Genomic DNA, 22,419 nt, shown 5'->3' with positions numbered 1-22,419 from the left:
GTTTAATAAAATTTAATTTAACAAAGTAAGATTCATTACAACATGTCCACCCAAGCTTAAACACAAATCAAACATCAAATTGCATACTAGAGCAAAGTTTTCATGGAAATATAACAAGAGGTCAGGACTCCAAACAAAGGTTTATTTACGGTCCTACAAGGCGCTTATGAATATGAACCTAGAGTTACCTGCCTCCCAACTTCATTGTTGTGCAAGTTCATCTGCAGCCGCACTTGCATTATTTTCTTAGGCTGGGAGAGCAAACTCACAACTTCCGGCGCGTTCACGAACCGGCGAGAGAACTGCAGTCCGTAGTGCAAGTTGTCACTGCAACATCACGACATACTGCACGTCACCGGGGCGGCGAGAGAACTGCAGTCCGTAGTGCAAGTTGTCACTGCAACATCACGACACACTGCACGTCACAGGGGCGGCGAGAGAACTGCAGTCCGTAGTGCAAGTTGTCACTGCAACATCACGACATACTGCACGTCACAGGGGCGGCGAGAGAACTGCAGTCCGTAGTGCAAGTTGTCACTGCAACATCACGACATACTGCACGTCACCGGGGCAGCGAGAGAACTGCAGTCCGTAGTGCAAGTTGTCACCGCAACATCACGACACACTGCACGTCACCGGGGAGGCGAGAGAACTGCAGTCCGTAGTGCAAGTTGTCACCGCAACATCACGACACACTGCACGTCACAGGGGAGGCGAGAGAACTGCAGTCCGTAGTGTAAGTTGTCACTGCAACATCACAACACACTGCACGTCACAGGGGCGGCGAGAGAACTGCAGTCCGCAGTGCAAGTTGTCACTGCAACATCACGACACACTGCACGTCACAGGGGCGGTGAGAGAACTGCAGTCCACAGTGCAAGTTGTCACTGCAACATCACGACACACTGCACGTCACAGGGGACGCGAGAGAACTGCAGTCCACAGTGCAAGTTGTCACTGCAACATCACGACATACTGCACGTCACAGGGGCGGCGAGAGAACTGCAGTCCGTAGTGCAAGTTGTCACTGCAACATCACGACACACTGCACGTCACAGGGGAGGCGAGAGAACTGCAGTCCGTAGTGCAAGTTGTCACTGCAACATCACGACACACTGCACGTCACAGGGGAGGCGAGAGAACTGCAGTCCGTAGTGCAAGTTGTGACTGCAACATCACGACACACTGCACGTCACAGGGGCGGCGAGAGAACTGCAGTCCGTAGTGCAAGTTGTGACTGCAACATCACGACACACTGCACGTCACAGGGGCGGCGAGAGAACTGCAGTCCGTAGTGCAAGTTGTCACTGCAACATCACGACGCACTGCACGTCACCGGGGCGGCGAGAGAACTGCAGTCCGTAGTGCAAGTTGTCACTGCAACATCACGACACACTGCACGTCACAGGCGAGGCGAGAGAACTGCAGTCCGTAGTGCAAGTTGTCACTGCAACATCACGACACACTGCACGTCACAGGGGCGGCGAGTGAACTGCAGTCCGTAGTGCAAGTTGTCACTGCAACATCACGACACACTGCACGTCACAGGGGCGGCGAGAGAACTGCAATCCGTAGTGCAAGTTGTCACTGCAACATCACGACACACTGCACGTCACAGGGGCGGCGAGAGAACTGCAGTCCGTAGTGCAAGTTGTCACTGCAACATCACGACACACTGCACATCACAGGGGCGGCGAGTGAACTGCAGTCCGTAGTGCAAGTTGTCACTGCAACATCACGACACACTGCACGTCACAGGGGCGGCGAGATAACTGCATTCCGTAGTGCAAGTTGTCACTGCAACATCACGACACACTGCACGTCACAGGGGCGGCGAGTGAACTGCAGTCCGTAGTGCAAGTTGTCACTGCAACATCACGACACACTGCACGTCACAGGGGCGGCGAGAGAACTGCAGTCCGTAGTGCAAGTTGTCACTGCAACATCACGACACACTGCACGTCACAGGGGCGGCGAGAGAACTGCAGTCCGTAGTGCAAGTTGTCACTGCAACATCACGACACACTGCACGTCACAGGGGAGGCGAGAGAACTTCAGTCCGTAGTGCAAGTTGTCACTGCAACATCACGACACACTGCACGTCACAGGGGCGGCGAGAGAACTGCAGTCCGTAATGCAAGTTGTCACTGCAACATCACGACACACTGCACGTCACAGGGGCGGCGAGTGAACTGCAGTCCGTAGTGCAAGTTGTCACTGCAACATCACGACACACTGCACGTCACAGGGGCGGCGAGTGAACTGCAGTCCGTAGTGCAAGTTGTCACTGCAACATCACGACACACTGCACGTCACCGGGGGGCGAGAGAACTGCAGTCCGTAGTGCAAGTTGTCACTGCAACATCACGACACACTGCACGTCACAGGGGCGGCGAGTGAACTGCAGTCCGTAGTGCAAGTTGTCACTGCAACATCACGACACACTGCACGTCACAGGGGCGGCGAGAGAACTGCAGTCCGTAGTGCAAGTTGTCACTGCAACATCACGACACACTGCACGTCACAGGGGCGGCGAGAGAACTGCAGTCCGTAGTGCAAGTTGTCACTGCAACATCACGACACACTGCACGTCACAGGGGCGGCGAGTGAACTGCAGTCCGTAGTGCAAGTTGTCACTGCAACATCACGACACACTGCACGTCACAGGGGCGGCGAGAGAACTGCAGTCCGTAGTGCAAGTTGTCACTGCAACATCACGACACACTGCACGTCACAGGGGCGGCGAGAGAACTGCAGTCCGTAGTGCAAGTTGTCACTGCAACATCACGACACACTGCACGTCACAGGGGCGGCGAGTGAACTGAAGACCGTAGTGCAAGTTGTCACTGCAACATCACGACACACTGCACGTCACAGGGGCGGCGAGAGAACTGCAGTCCGTAGTGCAAGTTGTGACTGCAACATCACGACACACTGCACATCACAGGGGCGGCGAGAGAACTGCAGTCCGTAGTGCAAGTTGTCACTGCAACATCACGACACACTGCACGTCACAGGGGCGGCGAGAGAACTGCAGTCCGTAGTGCAAGTTGTCACTGCAACATCACGACACACTGCACGTCACAGGGGCGGCGAGTGAACTGCAGTCCGTAGTGCAAGTTGCCACTGCAACATCACGACACACTGCACGTCACAGGGGCGGCGAGTGAACTGCAGTCCGTAGTGCAAGTTGTCACTGCAACATCACGACACACTGCACGTCACAGGGGCGGCGAGAGAACTGCAGTCCGTAGTGCAAGTTGTGACTGCAACATCACGACACACTGCACGTCACATGGGCGGCGAGTGAACTGCAGTCCGTAGTGCAAGTTGTCACTGCAACATCACGACACACTGCACGTCACAGGGGCGGCGAGAGAACTGCAGTCCGTAGTGCAAGTTGTCACTGCAACATCACGACACACTGCACGTCACAGGGGCGGCGAGAGAACTGCAGTCCGTAGTGCAAGTTGTCACTGCAACATCACGACACACTGCACGTCACAGGGGAGGCGAGAGAACTGCAGTCCGTAGTGCAAGTTGTGACTGCAACATCACGACACACTGCACGTCACAGGGGCGGCGAGAGAACTGCAGTCCGTAGTGCAAGTTGTCACTGCAACATCACGACACACTGCACGTCACAGGGGCGGCGAGTGAACTGCAGTCCGTAGTGCAAGTTGTCACTGCAACATCACGACACACTGCACGTCACAGGGGCGGCGAGAGAACTGCAGTCCGTAGTGCAAGTTGTCACTGCAACATCACGACACACTGCACGTCACAGGGGCGGCGAGAGAACTGCAGTCCGTAGTGCAAGTTGTCACTGCAACATCACGACACATTGCACGTCACAGGGGCGGCGAGTGAACTGCAGTCCGTAGTGCAAGTTGTCACTGCAACATCACGACACACTGCACGTCACAGGGGCGGCGAGAGAACTGCAGTCCGTAGTGCAAGTTGTCACTGCAACATCACGACACACTGCACGTCACAGGGGCGGCGAGAGAACTGCAGTCCGTAGTGCAAGTTGTCACTGCAACATCACGACATACTGCACGTCACAGGGACGTCGAACCTTGCCACGACAAAATAATATATATTTATATATTTCTTTTTCGAATTGTTGCAACTGAAAGCAATTGTTATCTTTGTAGCCAATAAACAACCTATTGCTGCAAATCCAGACTATCTGAAATGTGTTCGAACAGGCATAATTAGGACTAGTTTTTATATGCAATGCTGGACAATGTTTATATTTTTAGTTTTCAACCGATTTCAGATATTTCTGAAGAAATATTTATAAAGTTGGACCATAGATGTTAACTTGTACGCACAATAAATGGACTCATAGAGAGTTAATAAGGCGCCAACAGTTAAGCACTCGAGTCAGAGCATGGAGGACTAATCGGGAGTCCGCAATCTTTAATTCTGTCGTTTTGGTAGCTTTGCCTTCAAAATGTTCGAAGGTGACACAAAATGTACCAAAAAATCTCTTTATGGAAAGAAAATTTATCGTTTTAAGAAGAAAAGATTGCGGTTTCGTTCCACAAAAAATTCTTTGGCTTGAAATGTCACCTCGAGCACGTTTTTACATTAAATTTCGAAATATTTCATTTAAAAAATTCTTTAAAAAATTATAAAAAAACTGTAATAAAAAGGGCAATTATGCCATCGAGTAAGGAGTTACTAGTTTTAACCCACCGAGTGCAAAAATTAATTAGCCTATTTAACATTACATGAAAAATGGTTTAATAAAAATTAAAAAAATACAGAAACAAAAAAACCTACGTCGTGCATTTTTTAAGATATTGTGTTCGATTCCCGATGAATGTACATATAAAGAAGGTCATGTATATCATATAATTTTTATCCAACCAGTGCGGTGTCAAGGCAATCACATCGGTTGACAGGCTGGATTCTCTTGTGGACTGCTGAAGTTCGCCATCGCCATCTTGCTTCATTTGTCTATCACCAGACACCTAACTGGTTGCTATCTTGACGGGCAACTTGGCCACCATTTCGAAATCTATAAAATTATGAAATAAATAAAATTTAAAAAATAACATATTAATATATTTTATGAATGGCCATTTTATGGTTCGATCACTGGTTATTGTAAAAAAATGTAATTTTTATATTCCAAACTACCCTTTAAAAGTATATTTTAATTAAACATGACCCTCTAGGTAAATTGCTTCTTCATTTTAGAAGCCAAAGTTTTGGGTGAAGAAATCAAAACGACAACACAAGTGTTAAACTTAGCAAACGCTTACCCATTTATTCACACGAGCATACTAGGTGGTCATCTTCACTACGAACAAGCAGACTGTAAACAACAGTAATTACTGGCACCGACATTAGGCATCCTGTGTGTCCATACACGGTGTGCCAAGCAACAACACCATAGACAATCACAAGTATGTGGACACATTGCCTTCGAACCACGTGCCATTCAGCACCAGTATTTTTAGGTATTTAGCATGCCATTCACCTAAGCAAACACCAATGACAAGCATATAGGATGAGATTCTTCGTACCACCAGGCACATTGTACGGACATCAACCTGTTGCGCTTAACGGTAACTGTAAAGCCTTAACAAATACGCTCAAATAAATTGGTGTACTTTTGGAAACTCAGTTGCCAACGATATCACTGGTAAAATTACAAGGCAGAGCTTTTTACGATTTAATTTAGTGCAAAGCTCTGCCTACAAGTGATATCGTTGGCGAACTGAGATTACAAAATTTTCCTTGTAAAAGTACCAAAAAAAAATAGTCTGTGCATGTAAGACAAGAGACTGCGAGCCACACGGCATACTCTACAACCATACTAGATGTGTGCTGCGTATGCCATAAGGTGGTACACTGTACACTGTGTGTTTTACAGCTGTAGACCCAACAGTGCCTGAACATCGGGACATTCAGCATCCACAAGGGAAGGCATTATGCTTACTGTAATGTGCAGAGTAACCTGTCATGCTTTTACGAATGTATTGTAATAATATAAGCCATATGGTTCTGTATTAAGCATAGGCCTAATGCATTTCGAGTATGATCACTTTTTGAATATGATGTTGAATAATCATTTCTAGTATTGGTTCCGATTTTGGAGACTTGCTTATTAAGTGAGCAAAAGAAAGGTTATCCGGCGGTATGCACTTTTTAACCTATGCGCTATGCATCTAACAATAAGACGATTCCTATTTGCTTCGAGTACTCTTGTCCACTACAGTAATTTCACGGTTTCAATACGTAAGTTCAAAACGGTATTACTTGCTCGTTTTAAATAGTACAAATTTCCTTGTATTGACTCGGCTTAATCTAAACAAATTATAGTAATATTTATTATGGACATAGTACTGAACATGGCCTGGAAAATAAACTAGAATGTTGCGGCTATATTTTTAAACCACTTAAAATGTGTGCTTGGAACTTGAATAAAAAAACTCTAAAATAAAATCAAAAGTCAAACTACCAAATTTTTCATTAATTATTATTAAGTAAAAAATGCATGTAAATGCAAATATTTTTTATTCTATTAATTATTATTATTATTTTACACTTCGCTGTCTACGTCCAGCACAGTTTATCCACACAAAGCTATAAACTGTCTGACAAATTAAAATACTTAAGTAAGGACATGACTATGTTGGCAGATTTAGCCAAACCCCGCTGACTTAAGGCAGAAACCGGGTGGAAAACTATCAATGCATAACAACTTAATATTTCAACACAAAATATTTATTGATACAAAGAACAATCTACTCCGAGGTTAGGTAACCAAATTGAAAGAGACCGGAAAAATTCGCGAATTCATTTCGCGATAGGCTAAAATAAAAATAGTTATACCTCAGTGCTGCCTCTGCTATTGGCTCACAACTCACCTGGATGACTCTGGGCCAATGAGAAACACCCAACCAAAGCTTTATCGAATCACAGGCTGCTACGTTGGGACGTCTCAAAACACAGCAGCCAATGAGTGGGTGACATTTGACCGAGTGTACGTAGAACTATGGAGTTCATCCTGCAGGTCATTGAACCCGCGAATTTTTCCGATCCCTAGAAATTGAAGTCTCTCCAGTTCGACAAGCTACCCAAGAAGTCATCTGCGTGGAATTATTATTAGTTGGATTGATTCCCATATGGGCCGTGGTATAACTTTCACTATTCCCATTTGACAGTTACGATATTGCAAGAGCCAGCGGGCCTCAGAGACTACCCCGGGTCAGCACCATTGCTACAGGCATCATGACATGACACAAGAGAGCGCAAATGCAGGCAACAGCTGAAATACTGAAAATAAAGGACACCAACAAGTACGCGATAGTGCGGTGTCATGCAGGCTCGGACAGGGCCCACTGCTATGGCTGTGGTGTTGCTTACCGATAGTAGCGCTAGCCACATGCTCCACTCTGCCCTTATCACTTTCTCCCATTTCTGCAATCATCTCTCAAGCTCGACATTTATAGTTCATTGCTCACAATATCACTATTTTGGAAACAAGTTGAAAAGAAATACTTTTTTTTTTTGCATTATAATCACTACATAGTATAAAACAAAGTCACTTCCCGCTGTCTGTCTGTCCCTATGTATGCTTAGATCTTTAAACTACGCAACTGATTTTGATGCGGTTTTTTTAATATATAGAGTGTGATTCAAGAGGAAGGTTTATATGTATAATACATGCGTAATATATTAGAGAAACACTGATAAAATTAGAGGTTTCTAATGTGATGTCGTAAATAAACATTTTTTTTTTTTTGCGCTTACATTGCAAACGCTGGCTGAACTCTACGAAATAGATCATGTTGTTGATAATTGTTGATTATCTTTTGTTTTTAGTCGAACGAATAGTAAGTAAAATATTTTTTATTTAATTATCGAAAATCGTAGTTTAAGGTAAGGTATTTAAGTTCAAAAAAGAACTGAATAGAATACAAAGGTATCTTTTGTTGATTATCTTTTGTTTTTAGTCTATATTTATATTTATTATATTTAGTATCAGCATTGCACCCGTGCGAAACCGGGGCGGGTCGCTAGTAGAACAACAATGTTAAGTGTTTGACCTTGACATTACGCCTCACGACAGACTTATTTCGTGACTAAAGTTAGAAATTAACTTTAATGTGGCAAAATTTCAAGGTTTTTTTTTCAAACCTTTCCTGAGCAAAAACCTTAAAATATAAGTTTATTATTATGGTAACAAATTTTTTTTCTTCATAAATAGGTGAAATCAACACATGTTTCTATCACAGCAACGTACTGAAGCTTGGCCTCCCGGCTGCAATGTTCTAGGCGCGACTGTACTGCCCCTAATGAACTCCCTACCACACCCCCCCCCCCCCTAATCAAACACACCAACTAGTCCACCGCAGGACTGGCTACCTGCAGTGTCTCCCGGAAATGAGTAAACACCTGAACCGTGGTCGGATGTCATCTCTCGGGGCGCGCGCATATCTCCCGCGGCTGAGTGCCGGGGTGTGCCGGGGTGTGCCGCGGTGTGCCGCGGTGTGCCGGGGTGTGCCGGGGTGTGCAGGGGTGTGCCGGGGTGTGCCGCGGTGTGCAGGGGTGTGCCGGGGTGTGCCGCGGTGTGCAGGGGTGTACCGGGGTGTGCCGGGGTGTACCGGGGTGTGCAGGGGTGTGCCGGGGTGTGCCGGGGTGTGCCGGGGTGTGCAGGGGTGTGCCGGGGTGTGCCGGGGTGTGCCGGGATGTGCAGGGGTGTGCCGCGGTGTGCAGGGGTGTGCCGGGGTGTGCCGGGATGTGCCGGGGTGTGCCGCGGTGTGCAGGGGTGTGCCGGGGTGTGCCGCGGTGTGCAGGGGTGTGCCGGGGTGTGCCGCGGTGTGCAGGGGTGTACCGGGGTGTGCCGGGGTGTACCGGGGTGTGCAGGGGTGTGCCGGGGTGTGCCGTGGTGTGCCGGGGTGTGCCGGGGTGTGCCGGGGTGTGCAGGGGTGTGCCGGGGTGTGCCGCGGTGTGCAGGGGTGTACCGGGGTGTGCCGGGGTGTACCGGGGTGTGCCGGGGTGTGCCGCGGTGTGCCGGGGTGTGCCGGGGTGTGCCGGGGTGTACCGGGGTGTGCCGGGGTGTGCCGGGGTGTGCCGGGGTGTGCCGGGGTGTGCCGGGGTGTGCCGGGGTGTGCCGGGATGTGCCGGGCAGACCCGTGCCCCTGGCATCATCCAGAAAAGTGGCCCCTACACAGTGCACATACTCCAAGCAAAAAACGAAGGGGGGGGGGGGGGGGGTCCAGGGGTCCTCCCCCGGAAAACATTGGTTTTACAAGTAGGGACACCTGTATTTCGCGATTTCATTTCATGTCAAAGTATTTCACAAAACACTGTAGCTTTTTCTAAGAGTCGTGGCAAATTGTGAGGGTGCAGCAGTACGGTGACCACATTCTCATTGGCCCCGTCAAGAGCGGGACGACACCTCTCACCCACCTCAGCCAATAACCACATGAGAGAAGCTACAGTATTTTGTGAAATACCTTGACACGAAATTTATTCACGAAATACAGGTGTCCCTAATTACAAGGTGCAAAATGGTGCTATTGGGTGTGCCGGGGTGTGCCGGAGTGTGCCGGGGTTAGTTAAGTTGGCTGCAGCTGTAGGCCAATCAGAAGAGAGGAAGGCTCTGATTGACCCAGAGCTGCAGCCGATCGGAAAAAAGTTTCCATCACAGGCGAGATTATTAAAAGGCAGGGTGAGTAGGTAACTGCTCCCTGATGATGGCGACTGCAACGTCGACCGAAACGTCGGCGATATCTTCGCCTTGGACGCGGCTACAACCCAGAAGCATCGTCTGTGTTTCGTGGTTGGCTGGATTTATTTCAGGAACATGTCTACTGTCAGCCATGCAATGCGTAGGGGTAGGCATTTTTCGCGAATAAATCTTAACGTCTATTAGACTGCAACAAGGTATACCCGCAACAGTGGTTTCTCCCTTGTGATTGGCGGCCGTCTGCGAGAGAAGTCGTTGCCTTATTTGAGCGAGCCACTCAGCACGCGTTTGCTTCCGCACTGAAATACTGTGATTGGTGTTGTAACCATCGACACGCGCCTGAAAGAAATTCACCCAATCACTAAACACGGTCGATGCTACAGTGTTTTAACTTATAACTAGAGACCTGCAAAATTCGCGGATTCATTGACCTCTAGGACAGACTCCACAGTCCTTTAAATACTCGCGGAAATGACACCTGTTCATTGGCTACTGACGCGTGAGACGTCTCAACTAGGCTGTCCGTAATTCGGCACTTTCTTGGTTTAGTGTTTCCCATTGGCTCACAGTTCCCCGGATAAAATGTGGGCCAATCGCAGAAGCGGTACGAAGGTATAGTTGTTTTGATGCTAGCCTATCGCGAAATGAATCCGCGAATTTTGCATGTCTCTACTTATAACTAATCTCGGAATCTTTTCGCGAAATATGCATGGCCCTAGCAATGCGGAAGCAAGCGCGTCCTAAATGGCCCGGCCAAACAGGGCAGTAGCTGCTGCTGCAGACGGCCGCAAATCACGAGCCAATCACAAGATGCGCCTGCAGCACGCCGGGATGCAACGAGGCGTGGTGTGACGAGCTCCAGCCAATCAGAGTCGATGACGCACGCGCCTACGCGCGAGCATCGCCCGAGCGTCAGATATTGGTTGTCTCCAACCGCCGGCGTCACAGGCGAAGAAGAAAATAAACAGCTTGTATACTTCAAGCCAAGAAGCGCACGGATATTTGAGGTTAAGAAGTTCATACTAACAAATCAAAGTAATTTAAATGTTTGCAAATACACTGCATTGATATAAATTAATTGGGAAAAAAAGGGGGTGGGGGAATTTATTGTTCTTCAGTATTAACGGTTCGCAAATATAGCAATTTCCGATGCGTCAATTGCAATCGCTCTGGGCATTGGACCAGAAATTGTGATCGAACTGTAATTTCCCCTGTTGAACGTATAGGCCTATATCTTCGTTGATGATTTTCCTGTGCACACATTGGGGTAAATTGTCCGAAAAAGAGGGCTATAACTAGGCACACCTGTATTTCGCGATTTCATTTCATGTCAAGGTATTTCACAAACTACTGTAGCTTTTTCTAAGAGTCATGGCAAATTGTGAGGGTGCAGCAGTACGGTGACCACATTCTCATTGGCCCCGTCAAGAGCGGGACGACACCTCTCACCGACCTCAGCCAATAACCACAGGAGAAAAGCTACAGTATTTTGTGAAATAACTTGACACGAAATGTATTCGCGAAATACAGGTGTCCCTAGCTATAACCCACTTCTGAGTGGTGGGTGCATTCGTCGTAAGCATTGAAAACCACTTGTTGCCTAGTTTTGTTACTTTAAGTGGGTGGTTTGTGCCGCTGACGGAAATCTTGCTTTAACATTTTTCTAACTATACAGGCTTCGGCCTGAGACGCACTTAAGTCTTCCCTACCTAGACCTCCCAAATACACGTAGTTTTAATTTAGGTTCGGAAAAAATTTCTGTTCAGTGAAGCTCACGACTCAGATGTGATAGCGCGGTGATTCGTGTGATTGTGTATAGAGAACTGACAACACTGGGCAATACAGATTGTACGTTCACCAAAAAACATTAATTTTATATTATGCCTTCGGTATCTCATTTATCATATCACAGGCCAATGTTAAACAGAATTTTCGTCGAATATTAATTGAAATTAATAGTAAGCTACCATTTAGTGTCTGTTTTGAATTAAAATTTTTAGTACGTAGTCAATTTCTCGTTTTTGTTGTTTTTATTTTAAACCATTAAACTAAAAGCGACTCGCTGACATAGAAGTTTGACGTGAAACCAACGGCCGTGACTCTCGATACAGCCCCACCGATTTTTTTCTAGAGAATTGGTAGGATGGTTCCGTACTATAGGTAGAGACCCGTGAAATTCGCGGGTTCAATGACCTCCAGCATAGACTCCAATATACTCTACACACTCGGGCAAATGCCAACTGTTCATTGGCTGTTGACTTGTGAGTCGTCTCGACTGGGTGGCCTGTGATTCGACACTTCTATGAGTGAGGGTCTCTAATTGGCCCTCAGTCCTCCAGGTTAATAGTGAACCAATGGCAGAAGCCGCACTAAGGTATAATTATTTGAATTTTAGCATAACACGAAATGAACCCGCGAATTTCACGGGTCTCTAACTATAGGTCACGGCTAATCCCTTTCACATTGTCGCTCTACTGTGGCGTTGTGTTTTGCCGTCTGCATTGACCTCGCTATTAATATGTTTACGGACAAGCAACAATTTCAGAATAAGAAGAAAAATAATATAGGAAATAGGCTATTCCCCTAGTAAACATACATAAACATGATTTCAAGGCTTTCATAAATTAAATTTTTGAAATGTTTTCACTTAACCAGCTCATTACAGTATTTCTAAATTATTTCTTAGTCATTGAGGCAGTTAAAATATAGGTATAATTTCACAACTACTTAATCAGTAAAACTTAAACAGCAAACATAAATCGTTCTCAAGTAACGTATAAAAAATATTCCGTATTCACAGTATACAAGTTGGAAATGCTGTGGATTTTTTTATCTATTCTTAATGGCAATAGTTTTTTTTCCTGTATATCTATATGTTAGAATACTCTTCTAATGGTTTTCACAGCCCATGCTAAAAACATAATGCTGGAATCACAATACCCTGTAACATCCCCAACATGACAAAAACAACACCACCGCCATTAAGAAGTAAGGTAGTAGTGAAGTGAACCCCAATAGCCCATCAGAAATATAATGTGGGTATTATTAAAGATGGAGTAGCGTAAACATATTTTTTCTGTGAAATCATTCATGCTTAAGTTTATTTTATCGTTATTTTGATATACATGACGTAAAAATAAATCAATTGAATTGCCACCTCAGTACTATAGATGGTTATACACGTGATGGTGACAATCTGTCGTGGCATTTTAAACATATGATATAAACTAGCTAAACCCGCCCACGCTTCGCTGTGGATCAGTATTAAATGCAATGGATAGGAAATTAAAGTGGTGTAACGTTTTGGCCCTGACCCTAGCCAACACGTACAACTCCCGCGCCTCGCCACACCGTCAAAAGACTCTAATGACTCGTACCGCGAGCGCAGGCAAACCCCAAAAACAAATATTTGAATCCAAACCGATTGCAGACACAACAACACTACTAGTAAGATTTTGAACAGTGAGAGGGGACAGCAAGTTATAAAAAAATGAGAAATTTATATGGCACCATTTAATAGTTAGATAAATATATCATAAACGGATTTCTCACAAATCGCCGCGAACCACTTCCAATACATACTGTATCATATAAAAAAATTACCGTTAAACTATACACAAAATACTTCATCAATTACTACCAACGGTATACTCTGATCTTATATTTCGGAGCTCCGAAGAATTAATATATTTACCCCAAAAAAATATTAACTATAAATATATATATATAACATATTAAAAACAACCTCTGACGCGCCAGGCATAGTACAACTATAAATATTAAAGGATAAACTTTTGCATCTGATAAGCGTAATGTAACAACATATTAACACATATTAACATCTCACTAAATATCTTAAAAAATTTTATCTAGTTCCAAAATTTTGGCTTAAAACAAAAAACCTTTCACAGTTTAAGTCATAGTCTGTCGAGTATAGTTATTTTTGCACGCGGAAGGTAACCAACTGCTGAACAATCAGGTTGCGTAGTAAGTTATTTAAATTTGCAAAATCCCAGCTTTATCATTTCTTGCTGCGACTAAAAAGGGCCAATGGGGCGGTGGCATGGCTGGCACTTACTTGCGTTCCACGTCGAGAAGTCCGGTCACGTGGTACACTCACTTACTCACGAGTGTAAAATGATGGCGAACCATCACCATTAGACGTTGCCGTAGTTGCGATTTTCTGCTGCGACGAGTTCCCGTCATGCTGGTTCGGAGGTGTTGTCGACGCACGTATTTCCTCCTTAAAACATGCTCGCGATATTCACCAACCTCTTCACCGCTCACTCGCGTCCTACGTATACGGCTTCCCCAACCTTTTTCAAAAGGGCAAGCCGTTCATAATCGCTTCGTAGTGGAAGCATCACTACGGCCAACCCGCTTTATTTCGACACGTCCGCCGCCGGCTAGGCCCACGGGCCGACTCCCGATCACTCGTCCTCTGACGTCACACCCACTCCATATGTCCGCTGACGTCAGACACACAGCTCTTCCGCCACGTGCGTTCGCCGCGGAGCGATACAATCGATGATGTTCTCGAACCTTCCAGACCAATATAATAACTAAAGTCCATTAAAATTAACAAATTAAGAAGGCTAAATAAAAATTACAGTTTCATATATTTTTTACGTTAAACCAAATATAACAAACGTAAATCAAAATAACTTCTATTACTAGGCAGGCCAGAAAAATAAATACACCATCTACCATTTCTGCCAACATAAACCTTATCCAGGCCAGAGCTGTAGCAGACATGCTACAAATCACCCCGCTCAAAAAAAACCATTGAAGCAATTAAAGAAAAGGTTTTATCCAAACCCTTATCGTTTTAGCGGTAATCATCCTAGGACCGAATAGCCTAACAATAAAAGGTAACAATTAAAGTACAATTAATAGGGCAAGTAAGAACAAGAATAAAGATAAAAAGGAGAGAAAACTACACAAAGTCACCTAACAACGGAACAAAGTAATGACAAGATAGCACCAACAATTAACAAAGGAACAAAGACTAACCGCTATAACCGACAGTACTTAAAAATAAATCAAATACCATAACAAAAAATATTCCACTCTTAACCTACCCAACTCATTATCCACCTGGAATAATATATTTTTTTAACTGCGAAACATGCGCCTTCTTTACTTTATACACATTCTTAACATCTCGTAGCAAAACCGTGACTGGACCTAGAAATCTAGTTATTTCAAAGGGCCCCGCAAAAGCGTGCTGAAGTTTCCCAGAAATAAAATCCTTTTTATTACTAAGTATATATTGTCTGCACAAAACCTTGTCACCTATCTGATAAGGATTAGGAATACGATCTTTGTTATACTGCGAACAGATCTTATTCCTAGCTTTGTCCAAATTGATAGCAACTTCATTCCACATATTTTCCAGTCGTCTAGGACTATGTACCTCTAAACATTCCGGATTGATCCCCCAAACATTTAATAGAGGGTGACAGAGTTCTCGACCCAAAAAAATTTCTCCAGGAGTAAAACCTGTTCCACTGTGTTTGCTACTGTTAAACGCCAAGTTCAGATAAGGCACCGAATCATCCCAGTGGCGGGGGTCTTTTTGGTGAAAAATGCTTAAGGCTACCTTGATATTCTTGTTTACTCTCTCAACTAAATTGGGTTTGGGATAATAAGGGCTCGTAGTAATATGTTTCACCCCCCATCGGAAACACATTTGTTGGAACATGGTACTCATAAAATAAGTGGCATTATCGGAAACCAGTAGCTCCGGACCCCCATACAAACTCCAAACTTTATCCACCAATGCCCGTACCACCTGCACACTCTTCATGTCCCGCAAAGCCATCATTATACAAAACTTACTAAACCCGTCTACTAATACTAACAAACAGTTATTTCCTCGCACGGTGCGCGGTAAGGGCCCAAAAACATCAATAAATGCTCTTTCCCACGGTCTCTCGATCTTCTCCACCGAGTATTTCCCCACCTTACTATTGCGGGGTTGTTTACACACTTGACACAAATGACATTGCTTAACATACTCATCCACATCCTTTTTTAGGGTGGGCCAATAAAACTTCCCCTTTAATCTTTCCTCTGTTTTCTCACTTCCACCATGGGCTCCTACACAAGAATCATGAAAATATCTTAAAAGCACACTCGTCAAACCCTCGGGGACATATACCTTTTTTACCCCATCTTTCACCCAATATAGAATTCCTTTAAAAAGTTGGAAATTTTCATACCCCTTTTCCCCTACTTTACTACGAATATTTCTGACGTCACAATCCCTCTCCTGCCATTCCTCTATACCTATAGAACTTTCGGGAAAGTCTCCTAAAACATTTAAATATTCTTTAACTTCCACCCCGTCCTCCTCTTCACATTCGCTCTCGTCTGATTGGTCCTCATTTTCTACAACATGCTCTTCGGGATTATACATGCGCGACAAAGCATCGGCCACTTTATTTTCCTGCCCTTTGATGTGACGAATCTTAAATCTGAAACGACTTAATCTCATCACCCACCGCCCAATCTTTCCAAGCTGCTTAGGATGGGTAAAGAGCCAAGTTAGGGCCTGGTTGTCCGTATGTAGTTCAAATTCATCGTGTTCTAAATAACACTCAAATCTTTCTAAGGCATAGACGCAAGCGAGGGCCTCTTTCTCATATACACTATAACCTTTTTCATGTTTATTGAGCGTCCTACTAGCAAACATAACAGGTTGTAAACCCCTTTCTCCTTCTTGCAATAAAACCGCCCCTAGGGCTAAACTAGACGCATCCACTTGCACAATAAATTTTTTATCAAAATTTGGAAGTGCCAACACCGGAGGGCTTGAAATGGCGCGTTTTAACTCCTGGAAAGCTTTATTCTGAGCTTCACCCCAAACAAAGGCTACTCCCTTCTTTTTTAGTTCATTTAAAGGGGCGCACAAGGTGGCATAATCGGGTATGAACCTGCTAAAAAAACCCAGCATCCCCAAAAAGCGCATAACCCCTTTCAGATTTTTAGGTGGGCCATAATTAACAATCGGAGCTATTTTTGCAGGATCCATCTCTAAGCATCCATCTCCCACAATAAATCCTAAAAAACTGATTTTCCTTTTTACCCAACACACCTTCTCCGGGTTTACCGTAAACCCAGCTTCTCGTAGTTTCTCCAGCACTTTCCGTAAATGCTGAAAATGTTCTTCCAAGGAATCGGAAAACACACAGATGTCGTCTAAAAAGCTAAGTAAGAACTTGTATTGATACTCTTGTAAAACTTTCCCTAAAATCCTGGATAAACATTGCGCCCCAAAGTTCACACCAAAAGGTACTCTTCTCCACTCATATTGGCCCCAGGGTGTCACAAAACTAGTATACGGCTGGCTCTCAGGGTCGAGCACACATTGGTGAAAGGCCGCGTTCAGATCCAAAATAGTGAAATATTTGGCCTTGCCCAAATATTGGAATAACACCTCAATCTTAGGTAAAGGGAAAGGATCTAGCCGAATTTTTTCATTCAAAAGGCGATAGTCCAGCACTAAACGATATTCCCCTGCCTTTTTTTTCTTTACCAAAAAGGCCGGTGACGCATACACAGATTTTGACGCACAAATAATTCCTTTCTCCATTAAATCCTGTATTATCTGTCTAAAGGCTTGCATCTTCGGAGGGGGGCACTGGTATGGTACACACTTCACTGCTTTGTTATCCGTTAGCTTAATACAGTAAGGATCTATTTCACACTTTCCTACTTTATCAGTGATCACATCTCCAAACTCCTCGATAATTTCTTGAATTCGACCTACCACTTCTTGATCTAACCTACTCTCAGCCCCCTGCATTCCACCACACACTACCTCTGTCTTACTCCTATTCTTGGTTAACCTCACACTAACCTTTGGCTCAAAGGAGAAACTCAACTTCTTCTTATTACAATCGATAACCGCCCGAGTGTCCACCAAAAAATCCATTCCTAAAATTACCTCCTTAATAAGATCAGGTATCACCCAAAACTCGCGATCCCATGAAAAAGATCCAATTTTAATGTGTAAGTAAGCCTTTAATTTAGAGATTTTATTTTTTCCGTCTGCGAGTTGAAATTCCATACCACTCGCGACCGCTAATTTTTTTTTTAATTTCCCATCCCTTTTTAATAGCTTATTCACAAATTCCTCACTTACAAAACTTCGGGTAGCCCCAGTATCAATAAGAGCCACCACCTTCTCCTCATACATTTTAAGGTCTACCTGTAAATTATTTTCGTTCCGTATCACGGCTAAAAAATGTTTATTCCCAAAACGCAATTTATTTAGCCGCCCCTTTTTCCTACAAAAACGAACCACATGCGATTTCTTCCCACAATAAAAACATCCTTGTTTAGAAATTGATTGACCGCCCCGCTGAAAATGCCCCCCTTCGTGACGATAAAAACAATCATTACCCTTTTTCTTAACCCTCAAGACCTTGTCTTTGCCCTTTTGAGTACACTCTACTCTATAGTGCCCTTTCTCCCCACACGTATGACATTTCCCTTTCCTTTTCCCGCGGGTGAATATTTCCTCAACTACGCTCTCTTCGACAACTTTGTTCACCCCGTGTATATTTTTTTGGTACTCCTGCCGCGCATACATCACGTTTTCTATTTCTACCGACCACCTTCGCAGCCCATTCAGATCCCTCGGTCTTTCCACAAATGAACACTCTCTCCTCACATCGGGATTCATATTTTCTACAATTATATCCACCATGGCCTGCTGCGGTAAACACAAACCAAATACTTTCAAGTGTAACAAAATATCATATACATAATCACCCATTCTCTCCCCCTCCTTTTGAAACCTAAACACTCTGTCCTGCACGAGTTGTAACTTACGGCGCCGCGGACACAGGGCATCCCATAAACCCTCACTTACTTCACACCAACTAAGGTTATTAACCAATCCGTCAATAACTACGGCGCGAGCTACTCCCGAACATTTAACTACAACACTCTTCAAAATAATATTATCGTCGGCCCATTCTTTAATTTCCCGCAATTTTTCCACCTCGCTGCAAAACTGGATTAAGTCCTCCGGATTTTTATATTTTAAGTAAGGAATATTTTTTATCGCCTCGAAAAACAATTTCTGATTCAAGTAATGATCACTTTTATTAACCTCTCCCCCTGAAACATTTCCGTCAGCTCCATGCAAAACGTATTCCATAAACGTCACCTGGAGGAATTCTATGTCCTCCTGCCCTTCCACTGTTATCCCCACCTTTTCCAGGTTGTTTATCAAGTCCGGGCGCTGCAAATTAAAAATCCAACTCACATTCACTGCCATACTAGCCCTTATTATTCCAAACACAATGACCCCTACAAGAAATAACATTACGCCTGCTGCCCTCCAGCCACTGCATATAGCAGAGTAGCGCACTTTATAACGTTTTGGCCCTGACCCTAGCCAACACGTACAACTCCCGCGCCTCGCCACACCGTCAAAAGACTCTAATGACTCGTACCGCGAGCGCAGGCAAACCCCAAAAACAAATATTTGAATCCAAACCGATAGCAGACACAACAACACTACTAGTAAGATTTTGAACAGTGAGAGGGGACAGCAAGTTATAAAAAAAATGAGAAATTTATATGGCACCATTTAATAGTTAGATAAATATATCATAAACGGATTTCTCACAAATCGCCGCGAACCACTTCCATTACATACTGTATCATATAAAAAAATTACCGTTAAACTATACACAAAATACTTCATCAATTACTACCAACGGTATACTCTGATCTTATATTTCGGAGCTCCGAAGAATTAATATAATTACCCCAAAAAAATATTAACTATAAATATATATATATAACATATTAAAAACAACCTCTGACGCGCCAGGCATAGTACAACTATAAATATTAAAGGATAAACTTTTGCATCTGATAAGCGTAATGTAACAACATATTAACACATATTAACATCTCACTAAATATCTTAAAAAATTTTATCTAGTTCCAAAATTTTGGCTTAAAACAAAAAACCTTTCACAGTTTAAGTCATAGTCTGTCGAGTATAGTTATTTTTGCACGCGGAAGGTAACCAACTGCTGAACAATCAGGTTGCGTAGTAAGTTATTTAAATTTGCAAAATCCCAGCTTTATCATTTCTTGCTGCGACTAAAAAGGGCCAATGGGGCGGTGGCATGGCTGGCACTTACTTGCGTTCCACGTCGAGAAGTCCGGTCACGTGGTACACTCACTTACTCACGAGTGTAAAATGATGGCGAACCATCACCATTAGACGTTGCCGTAGTTGCGATTTTCTGCTGCGACGAGTTCCCGTCATGCTGGTTCGGAGGTGTTGTCGACGCACGTATTTCCTCCTTAAAACATGCTCGCGATATTCACCAACCTCTTCACCGCTCACTCGCGTCCTACGTATACGGCTTCCCCAACCTTTTTCAAAAGGGCAAGCCGTTCATAATCGCTTCGTAGTGGAAGCATCACTACGGCCAACCCGCTTTATTTCGACACGTCCGCCGCCGGCTAGGCCCACGGGCCGACTCCCGATCACTCGTCCTCTGACGTCACACCCACTCCATATGTCCGCTGACGTCAGACACACAGCTCTTCCGCCACGTGCGTTCGCCGCGGAGCGATACAATCGATGATGTTCTCGAACCTTCCAGACCAATATAATAACTAAAGTCCATTAAAATTAACAAATTAAGAAGGCTAAATAAAAATTACAGTTTCATATATTTTTTACGTTAAACCAAATATAACAAACGTAAATCAAAATAACTTCTATTACTAGGCAGGCCAGAAAAATAAATACACCATCTACCATTTCTGCCAACATAAACCTTATCCAGGCCAGAGCTGTAGCAGACATGCTACAGTGGGTAAGCATTGTAATAAAATTTATTTGAAAAATAATAGTTTAAAAAATTAAACTATCATTATAACCATAAATAAAATTTCATTAAATGTATTATTTATCAATAACTTAACAAATCAAATTTAAAAAAAGTTTAATAAACTTTAAAAAATAATGAACGGACGTTTTTAAATTTAATTAAGAATCTAGTAATTACTATTAAACGGAGATGTAATTAATATTTCAGTTATTACTTCATAAGTTGAATTATTTAAAATTATGTTGATGAATTACACGGGGAATATAGTAGAGTATATTAGAATTATATACGTTTAAACGGAAAAAAAATTACATAAAAACTCACCAAAACTTCAAGATTATGAAGCATAACTTCTTATTGATTGAGTTTACTAAGTTTGTTTTCACTCACTTCAAATGTCAATCAAAACCACTTCTGAATTGAGTAGCAATTAACTAAATTATCATCAACTACACATTAACTAACATTCTACTCAAATAAAAAAAATCACCAAAACGAAGAAAATTATAAGAACAATTATATATTAATAATTAATCTCACTTAATTAAGCTCACTTAAATCAGGTCTACTTGATTTAAATAAATCAATCTGATCAGTTTTTTGAAAATATTTATCCTGACAGCTGTCTGGTTATATTTTTATTTTGACACAATAAAAAAAGTATCAAAATGAATCTCATTTGTTTTTTAAGATAGCTTCAATTCTATGAACATAATCAAGTTATATAATACAATTTACAATAAAATCTTATTTAAATTATTTACAAATAAATAACCTATTTCAATTTAATAACTGAAATAAAAATTTATTTAATTACAAATTCCAAAATTAACTAATTTAAATAGAAAATAAAATTTATGTTAAATAAAACAACCAAATATAAACCAACTAATAAAAAAATTTGGCCAATATTTCATAAATAATTGAATTTAGAGCAACTAATAGGCTAATAAATGGAGACAATACATTATGACCTCTATAAATTAAATAAAATACAATTTATTAAATTAATTATAATTAATTGATAAAATTTATTCTTTTTCTTCTGATTTTATTATTTGGAACTAGAGATTTGCAAATTCAGAGGTTAAATAATAGTCAAAGAACGTAATAAATCAATCGAGAATTGAAAAGGAGAGAAAATAAATGTCATCGTCATCTACGTACGAAAACTGAACTCCAAGTTCAATTGTTGTATTCTCAGCATTGAAAAGCTATGAAGAATGAAAAAATATTAGATAAGATATAACTTTTCATTTATAATGTAGTGATAATTATAAAAATTAATACTTGGTTAGCTAAAATCTTCTTCACTTTTTTCAAATACTTAAGACGCTGGTTGAATTCAAATGCTGATGAGTTTATTGACAACAAAGAATTTTGGTTATGATTTTTACAACGCTTATTCAATTTCTATAACAAAAGAATATTTCTGTCAACATGAGCAATCTAAATTGAACCAGTATAGAATCCTACATATTAATTTTATTATTCATTATAGCCTGAACTGTAATTAATATTTTTTTTACTTTCATTATAACACCCCCGCAATCCCCTTCGATATAATTTTGTAAAATTCGTTTTCAGTTGAACTCAAGACGCCAAAATAATAATTTCGCCAAATTTAAAATCTGTAGGAGCTATAGATTTAAAGTTAATGTTTTTAACGCCCCCGCATGGCCCTATGTGGGTGGATTTTCATAAAATTCGTTCATGGTAAATTTTAACATGCCAAAAAGAATATTCTGGCCAAGTTTTATACTTATGAGAGCTAAAGTTTGAAAATGTGGATTTTTTAAATTAACGGCCCCGCAATCCCCCTTGCGGGTG

General features: G+C 42.7%; 1 protein-coding gene across 1 annotated transcript in view; it reads right to left on the bottom strand.

The window, feature by feature from the left end:
• Window positions 1-22,419, bottom strand: part of LOC134528991 (protein Wnt-16-like) — a 79,109-nt gene that overhangs the window by 31,058 nt on the left and 25,632 nt on the right. The window contains exon 4 of the mRNA XM_063362659.1: window positions 189-327. Within this exon, the coding sequence (XP_063218729.1) occupies window positions 189-327 (139 nt within the window). The remainder of the gene's footprint in view (window positions 1-188; window positions 328-22,419) is intronic.

The sequence above is a fragment of the Bacillus rossius genome, chromosome 2 (genome assembly GCF_032445375.1).
Source record: "Bacillus rossius redtenbacheri isolate Brsri chromosome 2, Brsri_v3, whole genome shotgun sequence".
NCBI lineage: Eukaryota > Metazoa > Arthropoda > Insecta > Phasmatodea > Bacillidae > Bacillus > Bacillus rossius.
This window is presented reverse-complemented; position numbering and strand designations above follow the sequence as displayed.